Source organism: Mugil cephalus, chromosome 20, assembly GCF_022458985.1.
Source record: "Mugil cephalus isolate CIBA_MC_2020 chromosome 20, CIBA_Mcephalus_1.1, whole genome shotgun sequence".
NCBI classification, from domain to species: domain Eukaryota; kingdom Metazoa; phylum Chordata; class Actinopteri; order Mugiliformes; family Mugilidae; genus Mugil; species Mugil cephalus.
Window position 1 is genome coordinate 10,621,611 of NC_061789.1, and position 13,487 is coordinate 10,635,097.

Consider the following 13,487-nt stretch of genomic DNA (forward strand, 5'->3'; position numbering starts at 1 on the left):
CATCGCACCACCGGGAGAAGCGCGAGACGCTACGGAAAAGGACGAGGAGTGACGATGTGAGCGCGAGGAATTTGCGTCACGGGCCAGCTGCTAAATAGGGTCGTACCGATCAAGAATCGATTACTGGTTCATTTCTAGAGGCCTTAAAAGGAGTATTTACACAGATTTTGGTTACTGTTCTAGCAGATCATAAAGCAACTAAAATTAACATTGGCTTATTCCCGACACACTGTAACGACCATACTTAATATTGCAAGCTAAATAATCCTATTTTTAGGCACAAAAGTTGTGAAAACAGATAAAAAAACAAAATTAAAAAAAAGACTAATCCATTTTTTGGAAGGAGGAGCAATCTGAAATAAGATACTGTAGTAAATGGGAATTACTGAAATTCATAATGGTGAAATACTTAAGGAAATACTGTGCAGATCAGGCAAAATTAAGACGAGCAGAAGAAGATAATATACAACCCTCGCCCAAAATACATACTCTTTCAGTAAGTTTACATGCACAAAAAAAATGATTGCCTTAATCTGACTTTAAATTCACAATTTAAGCGAATGTAAACACATTACTAATACCACGGTTCTCCTTATCAGATTAAGATACCTGCCCACTTTCAGAAAGTTGAATTTCGAACATAGCTCGATTAAGCTGTGCATGCAAACGCACTGAGTAAGCGAAATGGAAATTCTTGCAGTAAATCAAAAATAAACTTGGCAGTATGAGATAAAGGAAGTGACACAAGTGAGGAAAAGAATGAGAAAATAAAAGAAAATAAGCATCTTTACTACATTGTTTACTACCAAGCATCAGTATCTATTTTTAATGGCCATATACGGCTTTTGTGTCTCTAAAAGGCTGGTTTTTGTTCCATCTCGTTCCCACCTCTGTCATCTATCTATCTGTGGCATAAATCTGTGCATGGCAATCGTTAAAGTCGGTCAAGGACGGACTAACCCTCCGGTCCATAGACAACCTGTTCTACCTACTGATCCCCTTACATCTGTCTGCAAACTCACAGCACAGATGTAAACTCACTGCCACATCTGTATGGGCTCTTTATGACCACAGCGCTATACTCCGGCCTATTGTGTATGTAAAAACAGTCTGGTGTCACATTCTTCATGGTCACATGTCAGATCTTCAACAGCACTTAGAGTTACACAATAACGTCCATGTGCTATGTACAAACTCAGGTTTTTGGCCCAGCATCTTGCCGTGCAACACAGACCACAACAGGACAATAACCTCTTTATTTGTTCCTCCTGACAGACACTTTTTCCACTGTAGGCCGCGTACTGATGTGGATGTTCTTCAGCTGTCAACAGGCGAGAGACAGGGTACATCCAGGACAGGTCTTTTTTTTCCCCTGACTCATGCTCATTTATTAATATCCACCTTTCCTGACTCTGTGCCTTATAACAAAGCATTTTTTCTGTATTGTTGTATATAATGTAAACATAATTTAACTGTGCAAAATGTGATGTACTGGGATAATAAAATATATTTTAAATAGATTTCAGTGTTTTATTAGCAAAAAAGTTATTACAAGACTGATCGCAGTCCCACATCTGTACAGAACATAAAACCAACACATTAAAAATTCCCATCCAATCTAAAAGTAAAAATTTATCATTCTATGTAGAAACTCTTGTCCAAAGTCCAAATTCACATTTTTGGTCGTATTTAAATAATCAATCTTGGTTCCAGCAGAGACTCCCATCGTTCTGTCACCTGTGGAAGTAAAGCGCACATATTACTTCAGTTATTACTCCGTCAAGATTAAAACCAGATCTGTACGCACAGGAAACGGTCCCATATAATGGCACCCAAATGACGACAAGCAGTGCTTTCTGCATATGCAGTGGTTTATGTTAATCCCGGACCTTCTCCGGTTGGAACAAGGGACTGAAAAGAGGTGTGATTTGTGTATTTAATGCCCCTTTTATTATTTCAAATGATCAAAACTTCTCTCGGTTCCTTGTTTATTTGGTGTGAAAAATGGGTCACTGACACTGAGGCACCCACAGATGATTATCACCCAGCCCTGAATCATTGTTTTGATTTTCTGCTACATTCTGTTTACTTGTTCACCAGAATATTCATCCCGCTGCCTCCTAGTGCATCTTTAAAAGAATGCATATTTAATCTCACAGAAATTAGACCGTTCCTTATTTTGCCATGGAATCCCTTGTAACCTCCATCTGGGACACCACGGATTATCCAGCTCTAAGAGTTCCCATTTTATCAAATAATAGTTTCACACTTAGGCTTACCCAAGATCCTCTGGACACAGTGTACTCCACGCTCTCTGAGCCGTCTGGGTTCTGATAGACTAAGTCAAACTTGCCAGGTTCTACAGGAGCTGGAAGAGAAGAGACGATTTAGGAATAATCAGAAAAGTATGCAAATTAAGCGCATTTTTATTAAACATAAGCTTTGTCTTGACATTAAAGAAAGTTTCCAGTTCTTTTTTAGCAGGTTATAACCACTGAAAACTGAACTAGTCTAACAAAAAGGTAATTTATTTTTATACTGAATAAAGAAAAACAGTAATTTGCATATAGACATATTGAGAACTCTTAATTTAAATTCTTACCTTGACAGGCATTAAGAAGTTCAATCTCAATCTGTTTGGTGGTTGGGTCAAAGCTCATCATCTTTCCCTCCTAAAACATATAAAACCGTGTTTGGTCAGAAGGAGTAAAAGCTCATTTAAGTTACCATGGTAACCTACACGCATAACCCCAAACGCTATCACGTTGCGTCTTTGTCTTAGTCGGGTTAATTCTTGTTTCTACTTCCTGCTTCACTTTCAACAACGATGGCCAAAACTTTTAAAATTTCTCCGAAGACGAGTCAAACAAATGTTTGTATCTCCAAAGCACCTTAACCTTTCCTCTGTGTGCTCCATCCGTATTGATCCAAAACAATCAACACAAAATGTTGTCGCTACGGTGTCAAATTGATGCAGTAGCCTAACTTGCTTAAGTTTATCTAGCAGAAGAAAAACAATATTTGATGCTATTGAAAAAAAAAAGTACAGTAGGAGAAATTGTTGCCCTCACCTTATATTCAGACACCTCTGGGGTGTAGTTCTCAGTCAGCTCCAGCAGCTGTACGCAAAGGAATGGAGTTAAGAAACAAAGGTTAGATTTGGCAAAAAGTAGTTTCTAAAGGACGTTAAAGTTCACCAGTGATAAATACATCACAAACTGAAAACTCTGTGGTGTCATTTTCTGATTCTGTGGTAAATATTTCCATATAATTTTGCGTGTAGTGAACACTAGCGTGTGCTTACCTTGAACGCAATCTTCTGCCCCACCTGTGGAGGGGCAGCTAAGAGGGGCATGGAGCTGTAGTCCGGTTTTGGAGCGCTTTCAGGTTTATTCTGTACAGAGAAACAACGCAGGATTATATGGATGTCACGTCATATAAGGAATTTCTTAGTTTCTTAGTTGCACAGCTTACCAGATAAGCAAAAACAATGTGTTTTGGTTATGTAGCTGATAGCTTGTTACCCTACTATCCAATCAGGGAGTAGAAATCATAATAAGAATCATTAAAGTTTTTGATTTCTCTGCGGCCTTTTTTTTGTACAACAATCTTGAAACGCAGACTAGTAGTAGCACTAGTTCAATTACAAGGCGGGGGTTTGGGGTGAACAGGGCATTAAAATTTTTTCAATGAAATCAACCTTAAACACACAGTTATAGCAGTGATCCCCAAACGGGAGCCCCTAGTGGTCAGTGGTGTAATTGCAAGAGATCCAAGAAAAGAAAATATTGTTTAAAAAAAGATCAAATGACATTTATAGAAATAGAATTATTTTATAAAATGAGATTGATACCTCTATCTACATAAAATAAGGGGTAACAGGATAATTTTCTCTCTGTTTCAAGAGTAAGTTATTGTATTTTATTAAGAGATCTAGTTCCCTGTTGCATTGCAACTTAACATGACCTGCATCCATGTATTTCAGCGGACAAACACCTTAATGATGCTCTTATTGTGAATCAAGGTGGGAAACTCCTTAACTTGCATGTTTCTGTTGGCACTTGAAATTAAGCCAGTGTTAACGGCAGTGTATTGAAGTCATTTAAATATGTCGTCACATGTGTAAATGGTGAAAACCAGTGCAGACACACCTGGAAGATCGCTGACTTGTTGGTCAGCGTATCTGTGTGGTAGGACGACTCCCTGGTTCCATTATAGCAGGGCTCAAAGCCGCCACCGTTCCCTCTGACTCTCCCTCTGCCTGCACCCCTGCCCCTCTCTCCAGGAGGGCCACCGCCACCTCCACCAGCACCGCCCCACCTGGGGTTTCCTCTTCCGCGGCCACGCCAAGGGAACTGACCTCCCAGGACGGGCTGCGCCAGCGGCCGCTTGATGACGAGCTGGATCTCCTCTTCGCTGTCTGAGTCGTCGGACTCGGCCTCTTTGTCCCGGGGAGGCGGGACGGCGCTGCCAGCCGGTTTCTGAGCACAGTTCGTGGGCTGCAACGAGACCGAAGGTGCTTCAGGAGCGTTGAGAGGTTTATTTTTTGGCGGCTGGATTTTCACACTGGTGGCCTCATTGGAGGACGAGGAGTCGGAAGATGACGACGAAGGAGGGTTTGGTTTTTTCAGAGCCGGTTTGGCGTTTAAGGCGGCCTTGGGAGCGGTCGGCGTGGATGGGAGTTTTTTGGCTGCAGGTTTTTTGGGAGCTTTATCTTCCTCACTGCTGCTGCTGGAGTCTGAGGAGGAGGCTTTCGGTGCTTTTGCTTGTGCCACTTGGGGATTCTTGCTGCTTTTAACTGAAGCCTTTTGGGGTTTTTTGGGAGAAGGAGCTGGATCTGGAGTGGCAGCAGGAGACTTTTCCTCCGCATCCTTCTTCTTCTTTTTCTTCTTCTTCTTCTCTGCGTGCTTCACTCGTGACTTGCCTCCGTCGTGGCACGGCACCCGCTCGGCACCCTCCGCCGGGCTCTCCTCGCTTCTTTTCTTCTTCTTTTTCTTCCGTTCCACGCTCACTTCGCGTTCATCGGGCCCATCTTCCTCCGCGACTCTGTGTCTTTTTCTACAGTTTTTGGTCCGTGCACTCAGGCGGCTGTCGTGTCCGTTCACCTGAGCTACACAATCGACCTTCACCCTGGGAAAAAGAAACGCATCACACTATGAGCTGAGCCAGAAAGTACCGTCCACTTGTAATTAACCTTTTCCCCAATGATCTCTGATTGGTTGTAGGATGATTAAATTGCTTGCTTTTATCACCTAACACCTAAAAATCAAGGCTGTTTATTTGTGATCAGATCACCCAGGAGGATGAATGTAAATACCAGGACTGAACAGACCCATGTTTTCAGATCCTGTAAGATTAATTTGACTTTGGAGGAACAACAACTCTAACAGATCTTGGCTGAATTGGACTTTAACGATGCACAAGGGAAATTGCTTGGTCACAGTAGCTTAGTTGCGCATGAAAGAAACATTCTAAAGATGAAATAAAATAACATTAAAAAGAAATAAAATATAAGCAATAGCTAGTAAAATAAAATAGAAAAAAAAGGCGTCTGCAATATAAATAAATATTCGTTCTTGAAATGTTTTGGCCTTAAAAGCACATAGCGTTGTGTTCCCAGTCTTTGCTTCACAAAAGTTGCCATGTCTACGTATTTTATTTGTTTGTTTATTTTTGAAAACCAGCTCTGCCAGCTGACACCATCCTGACTTTTACTTATTAAAACTACCCGAGCGGTCGCACCTGATGCTGTCGTTGTCCCGCACCACGTAGATGCTCTCCGTGTGCGGCAGGTAGCAGTCCTCCAGGAACAGGCTGAGGATGCTCCCGCGGCTGAACTCAAACTTCTCCCTGATGATGCTCTCCAGGTCCGCGACCACGCGACACTTGTTCAGGTCCACGAGCAGCCAGCACATGCGGCAGTCGACGACAGCCGGCGGCGGGTAGTCAAAGTGGAGGCGCAGGCGAATGAAGTTGGAGCTGTGCGCAGCCATGACGGCTACGAAACGCAGAACACGCCGCTCGAGTTTCCCCCGGCAGGAAAACACTTCCGCTTGAGATTTTCAAAATAAGAGAAATGAGTCTCGTATCGAATCTCCGTGATCACGTGACAGATGACGTTTGAGACTGTAGGTTTATGTTCATTTTGAAATAATTCGTATTTTATATAAAAAAAGTATGAATAGAAGTTTTGTAACGGTTATTATTATTATTATTATTATTATTATTATTATTATTATTAGTATTATTATTATTATTATTGCAGTTATAACTGTGACTACTAATTTTCCTTCGGGATGAATAAAGTTATCTATCTATCTATCTATCTATCTATCTATCTATCTATCTATCTATCTATCTATCTATCTATCTATCTATCTATCTATCTATCTATCTATCTATCTATCTATCTATCTATCACTATAATCGCACCTTGTTTGTCTGTTCATATCACTGTATATGTCCATTAGTCACATCTCCCAAGACATCCATGTTGAAATACCTGTGATCTTGCAATAAATAGAAAGAGAGCAACATATTTTACTAGTAAATTGACACAACGTTCGAGTAACAGTGTGGAAAACGATTCTCAGAATGAAGACTCAGTTAAGACTGACTGACTGTTTGTCTTGTTGGAACTGGAAACAACCCGATGTGTGTGAATCACTGGGAATACATGACCACGAACATGACCACTTGATGTCACTGGTAGCGTCTGTCTTTAAGGGTTTGAATCTTTTTCTGTGCAATCAGGAAGAAGGCCCCAAAACCTTCACAAGACTCCATTCGCTCATCTCTACAAATTAACATTGTCACTATTTAGAGAAGCTTGGGAGATTGAGGTGGCAGCAGCATTTGCTGTTTCTACCACCAGAGATTGGAGGTTCGGCTCTTTTGGCTCGACTCCCTCAAAGGAGTCACTCCGAGCCTTCTATTTTAGCCCATTTTAGCAATTTTGAATGGTTTGTGTTGGTAAGCAGTGTTTCACTGTTCTAATAAAAGCTTTGGTTTGAATTTCACTCATTTAACAGTCAATGCAATCACGCAGCTCCCAATTTGAATCCATATTTCAACATGCGGCTGTATATTAAACATTCATTTATTTAACCTCAAACTTAGGTCCATTAAAATCAGCAATATTTTTTTCCCCAAAATCTTTTAAACAATTCAGTTTTATAATAGAGTATTTATAAAGTATATACCAATGAATAGAGGTCAAATATATTTTATAAGCTTTTATTTTGTATGTACGTATTTTCTAAGGAAGTGTCGAATACACGTGGTTAGGGCACGTTAGTGTCGTTCATCCACAACACTGCCCCCTTTTGGCTCGGAGGTAGATCAGGGAAGATGACACATGCAAACAGCAAAGAAACTTAATCTTTTAAATATCACTGAAAAAAAAGTCATCACAACTAAAACATGTTCACGTTTAATAACTATTCTGCTTCTCCGCTATTATTTATGTACTATATTTTGCTTCCCGATGAAAAAAAAAAAAAAAACAAGAAGACAACAAGTAGTCAGCTGATCCCGGGTGTGGTCATGTGATTTCTTGTCTGAAATACAGTGGATGAACTGAGCTCACTCTCGGCAGAGCAAAGTTGACTGCGGCGCCTCAACAATGGGACGTTTTCAAACAGCCTCCGCTTTGTTGTTTCTCATCGCCACCGTCCTCAACACAGGTATGATTCAGAGTCAATATCAACCGCGGATATTACACCTTAAATGTAATGTTTTCTTGGGTTCTTATTACCTCACGCTTTGCCACAGTTCACCGCAAATCGAAAGTAACTTAGTTCATGCTGATCGTGATGCGTTCACTGTTCTTGACGCCGACTAAATCTGGATTCTGTGCAGGGCTCTCCACCCCCCTGGCGAGCAAAGAGGTCTGGGACTATGTGCAAGTGAGAGACGGGGCCCATATGTTTTGGTGGCTTTACTATGCTGACAGTCCGTCTGCAAAGTATCAGGATCTGCCTCTGGTGATGTGGCTGCAGGTAGGATTCAGTCAATTCCTGCTGAGGTTGGCACTAAACACACCTTCATGATGTTTTTTTTTTTTTCTTTTTTTTTCAACTTTAGATTGAGGAAAAAGTCAAGCCTTAAAAACTGAAGGCATGGGCTTTGGAACATGCCCATGTTTTTGCCTCTGCTGCATCAATTTTGATGAATAATCTTTCACTAATCTCCATTTTTTTTATTTTAAAAGCTGTTTTGTATTAATTAGAAGTTGGCCTCATTTCAAACAAAGCTCTGAGTGGACTTCAACACTCACCAACTACTCCAAACAGCTTCCCCACTTCTAAATGACTGATGCGGTGTAGGTTTCTGTCTATGAAACATATATTCTTTGGATACTAACTGCATTTCATGGCCTTGTACTCGAACATGTGCAATGACGATACAGCTGAATCTCAACTAAATCTAATATGGGTGGCGCACACTTGAAACTCACATGACTAGAGCGTGTTCATGACTCACGGCTCACCTGAGCTGAGGACGGCAGAAGCCTCCACGCAAGCTCTTCAAATCAAAACCCGGTGGTCCATTTACACAGCTGCAAAATAACCAGCCAGTTACAACGCGGTCTTATCGTTTCTCATCAAGATGCAGTTTCACTTCCATTCACTACCTATTAAACTTGAGAAAAGACTACATTAATCTGAACAACTTCCTCTAATTGCAAGCTAGTGTTGTGCAAGTTTTAAATGTGAATTTGAAGCATGCACCAACAAAACACGTTCCAGATAAAAACCCGAACACACCGCCAGTCATTTAAGAAAAAGAAGAACTGAAGAGGCCACTTCAAGACAAGTCCAGTTGGCTTAGATTAATATGACTTATAGTTCTTATAGGAACAAAATCATGTTTAGTGTAATCGCTAATCTGCAAAAAATCCTAAACCCACAAAGTATCTTTTAGTTCATCTAAAATTTCAAAGTCAGCAAATTTGGAAATGCTTGTGAGTGTTTCTGTTTTCCTCAAACCTTAACCCCCGAATGAGTAACAACACTGTGGCTTCTATTCATAATTGCGGCAGAGGAACTAACCAACCTCCTGCTAATGATTTAAAAAATTAAACCATCCATCTAGATCAAACATTAACTATGATTATCCTGTAATTTATCTTAAACACATTTAGCAGCCTTGCAGAATCATCTCGGAAAATATGGCAATAAAAATCACATCTGAGTCACATTTGAACGTGACAAAGAGGTTTGTCCCTGTGCCTTTAGGGTGGACCGGGAGGATCTGGAAGTGGGTTTGGCAACTTTGAGGAGATCGGACCCTTGGACAGGGACCTTAATCCCAGAAAGACGAGCTGGGTAAGATGGTTTTAAAGAAGGTGACATTAAAGTCTGTATAAGTCTGAAATAAAGGACAGCGTTCTGAGTTCTACATGTGTGTGTGTTTATGAATTGAATTTTTTAGGTCCAGGCTGCAAGTGTGTTGTTTGTAGACAACCCCGTGGGGACCGGCTTCAGCTACACCGACAGACCAGAATCGTACGCTACCAACGTGGCCACTGTGGCCTCAGACATGCTCGTGCTGCTCAAGCACTTCTTTACACAGAAGACTGAGTTCCAGGTATGCCAGTACAATAATATTAAAAAAGCAAACAAACAAAAAAAACTCTAAAAATATGAGCAACCAACCACAGTTTTGCTAAAGTGGCGTATACAGCTCATGCTCCAGTGGTAAATTTAAACTGCTTCCTTCACTCTTTGCAGAGTATCCCCTTCTACATCTTCTCTGAGTCATATGGAGGGAAGATGGCTGCTGCTATTTCGTTGGAACTCACCAAGGTGAGCTTATTGCTTCTTCTTGTTTTTAGCATCAGATGACGTGGGAAAGTCCCAATGTGAAAGAACTGTCATACGCTGGAATAAGGAAGTGATTCACATATGACCAAAAGAACAGTCGTACAGCTAGCAAAAGCTTTTTTTTTCCCTCTGTGAAATTGGCTGTAATACATTTGTCAATTAATGTAAAGCACAGATCTAAACTTTAGCACCTCCATCAGCACAACTACAATAACATGTTGCTATTTTGTTTTCTTAGGCCATTACCCAGGGAAGTGTGAAATGCAATTTCCGTGGCGTGGCACTTGGGGATTCATGGATTTCCCCGCTAGGTTGGTATCATCCAGTCTTAAAATCTCTAGTCCAACTTTAGTTCTTTTCCTTAATAAAAAAACGACCCAACCTTAGTGCTGCACATCTGGCTTATGGACCACAGACTTCCCCTTAGACCACAGGTGTCAAACATATGGACCCACTAACGGGTCTAATCTGGCCCGCAACATGAATTTGCAAAGTGACAAAATTACATCGCAGACCTTGAGATCAAATTAGTCTGAATGTGACCCTCGAACGAAAATGACTAAAATTAGACCATACTAGAGTTCAGTATCTTGAATTCCTTTGGTAGAGATGACCTAGTCAGTGTTCAACTTCTGCTTCATCCACAGACTCTGTCATGACATGGGGACCTTACCTCTACACTACTGTAAGTAATATAAAACCTACATGGGACAAATGTTCGTCATTGTTAGTTTGGATTTACATTTGATTTTTTGATTTTTTTGATTTTTTTGCAGTCGCTGCTAGATGATTACGGCCTGGCGGATGTCAACAAAGCTGCAGAGGCGGTGAAGCAGGCCGTGGAGCAGCAGCAGTTCAGTAAAGCCACTGAGCTGTGGTCTGTGACCGAGTCGGTGGTGGAGCAGGTCGGTGCAACGGGATTCACGATTTCCCAGGAACAACCCTGAGAGAATTTCTCCAAATTTGGTGTAAAAAGTGTTCACGAAACACATGGCCCTTTACTACATACAGTATGTTGTAAAAGTCTGAACAGACTAGGAAGTAGTCGGCAACCTGACTGGTTAGCAGAGGAATAATGCTAATGCTAGTTAAGCGTTGATGAAAGGCTGCATTTTCCACTCTGATTTTTCCACATTAAAAGTTTTCCAATGGTATAATCCACACAAGCATGATATTTACAATGTTATCAGGAAGTGTGGAATTTTATTGGACTTTCTTTATGCTGAAGGAATAGTTTGCTGGACAACAGAAGGCTACACCCAACAGTTAGCTTAGCTGAGCATGATATCAGTAAAACAAGTGTATATTCTGTTTTTTTTTTTCAACAAATGATACATATCCTGATGTTTAGAGGGGTTGGTGGGTGGATTTTGTCGCCTCTGGACTCAGTTAGGCCAGAAGTTTTCCCAGTTTTCAGTAATTATGCTAGGCTAAACTGAGTGGCTGCTAACATAATGGGTTTTCCTTGTGTTTATGTTAGGGTGACCAGACGTCCACTTTTTCCTGGACACGTCCTCATTTTTAAACACGTTTTCCACAGCCACTGCAGAGCTACTTTCTGCTACAGTCTGTTGGTACAACTTAGTTTATTTTTTAATATTTTTTATTTTTTTTGGTTTTCCTATTAGAACACCAATGGAGTCAACTTCTACAACATCCTCACCCAGGAGCCAGATGAGGAGCGCCGCTCTTCTGCGAGGAATGACTTCCTCTGTAAGGCCCCGTGGGGGGAAATGATAACATCCAGTCAAAATTTCACCATCTGAAATTACTTAGTATCTAAATGTAATATTTCAACGCTCTTTTTCCACCAGCGCAGCTGATGCGTCGCCACATTCATCCACTCCACAGACAGTCGTTGAGTGAGCTGATGAACGGACCAATAAGGAAGAAACTGGGCATCATCCCTGCGAATGTCACCTGGGGAGGTACGGTATCTTGAAACCGGACTGTCCCTGGTTCAGTTTGACACACTATACACGTTCAAATTGTAGCCTACTTCCACTTTGTACATAACTTCTCTTCTGTCTTTGCTTTGTCTTCAGGCCAGGCGGAAGACGTATTCAGCTACATGGCCGGAGACTTTATGAAGCCGGTGGTGGACATAGTTGACCAGTTGCTGGCTGCTGGAGTCAATGTCACCGTCTACAACGGACAGCTCGATCTCATAGTGGACACCATGGGTAATTTGTTCAACATGCTAGTCTCTGGAACACAGGTGTCAAACATAAGGCCCGCGGGCCAAAAGCAGCCAGCCAGGGGGTCAAATCTGGCCCACAGTGTGAAAATCACATAGAAGACTGCAAATATTCAATAAAAGTAGCTTCTGTTCCTAATTTCGTCCACTGTTTTTAAAAAGAAAAGTGGACAGAACACAACACTGAGACCCAGGACTAAACAGCAGACAGCAAAGAGACCAAATGTCACTTTCTTTCTTAAGAAATTTCATAAACATTCTCCTAATTTACTTGTTCTTCTTTGCACTAAAACAAATGGGAAAATGAGAAGAATTTGGAGTCGTCGCTACTTATAGGTTATTATGCCATTGTGTTACTGGTCCAGCCCACTTGAGTTCAAATCAGGCGGAATGTGGCCCCCAAAATAAAATGAGTTTGACACCCCTGCTCTAGACCAATGATCGACTGATGATGAAACACTAGACCTGTTTAGTCTATCTAATCCTCTCTGGCATTTAATCTGACAGGTCAGGAGCAGTGGGTGAAGCAGCTGAAATGGGAGGGGCTTCCAAGTTTCAACAACCTGAGGTGGACCCCCCTAGATGACCCTGCCTCTACGGGCGCTACCGGAGCTTTCTACAAGACTTACAAGAACTTTGCCTTCTATTGGATCCTCAAAGCAGGTCACATGGTAAGACACTAGTTGGAAGAATACGTATTAAAAGTATTAGACAATGAAGCTAGGAGGTCAAATAATGAGCTACAAAAATAATATATATGATATAATATAGAAATGCAATGAGATTGTTCCTGTCGTCTCAGATTCCCTCAGACCAGGGACCGATGGCCTTGCAGATGCTCAAGATGATCACGCAGCAGGACTGATCCACCGACTCTGACGCCAGCTGGAATGGCTCTGACAATCACAACATGACCCTTTTTTTCCTTTTTTCTTTATTTCACTCGCTTTTTAACCAAAATTCAGAATCACAGTTCCTTTTGGATCGCAGCACGTTGTGTAAATTCCTGCCATGAAACCAATAAAACACGTTTCTTTTTTTAATAAATGTTGCGTTGACGTGTTCTCTGGTGCAATATCAAGCCACTGAAAGAAGCCATATGTTTATTCAGCATTATTTGAGAAATACAGACAACTGCCTTTTAGTATTAAAACAGGAAGCATGTAATTAGTAATCAGTAATTAGTAATATAAGTGAGATGATGTGTTTGGGGGCGTAGAAGTTAGTATGTTGACCTGACTAGGATATATATTATGGCTTAACACTATATGTGTTACCTTTAGCATATATTTAACAGCCTTGTTTCTACTTGGAACTCTACTTAAAAATGTTCAATTGCCATCATTTTGTATGTAATTGTAACACTGTATATTTAGTGAGATAGGTCAGATCAGATACAGTCACTGCCAATGAGAACTTGTATCTGTAAACTTGCTTTATAACAAATTAGCTGTGCACTTTTT

The 13,487-nt window shown here is 41.1% G+C and overlaps 2 protein-coding genes across 2 annotated transcripts; one reads left to right on the forward strand and one right to left on the reverse strand.

Annotated features, from left to right (window-relative positions):
• Positions 1–1,516: 1,516 nt before the first annotated feature.
• On the reverse strand, positions 1,517–6,058 carry coil (coilin p80). The gene is made up of 7 exons (XM_047571922.1): positions 5,743–6,058; positions 4,152–5,130; positions 3,305–3,394; positions 3,072–3,119; positions 2,603–2,672; positions 2,280–2,368; positions 1,517–1,737 (listed from the first exon to the last, which is right to left on the reverse strand). The coding sequence occupies exons 1-7, from the start codon at positions 5,991–5,993 to the stop codon at positions 1,690–1,692; spliced, it is 1,575 nt and encodes a 524-aa protein (XP_047427878.1). The 5' UTR covers positions 5,994–6,058; the 3' UTR covers positions 1,517–1,689.
• Positions 6,059–7,515: 1,457 nt separating this feature from the next.
• On the forward strand, positions 7,516–13,071 carry scpep1 (serine carboxypeptidase 1). The gene is made up of 13 exons (XM_047571064.1): positions 7,516–7,685; positions 7,861–8,000; positions 9,240–9,329; positions 9,436–9,591; positions 9,735–9,809; positions 10,066–10,138; positions 10,475–10,512; positions 10,604–10,732; positions 11,456–11,540; positions 11,642–11,755; positions 11,873–12,010; positions 12,532–12,695; positions 12,827–13,071. The coding sequence occupies exons 1-13, from the start codon at positions 7,625–7,627 to the stop codon at positions 12,887–12,889; spliced, it is 1,326 nt and encodes a 441-aa protein (XP_047427020.1). The 5' UTR covers positions 7,516–7,624; the 3' UTR covers positions 12,890–13,071.
• The last annotated feature ends 416 nt before the right edge of the window (positions 13,072–13,487 follow it).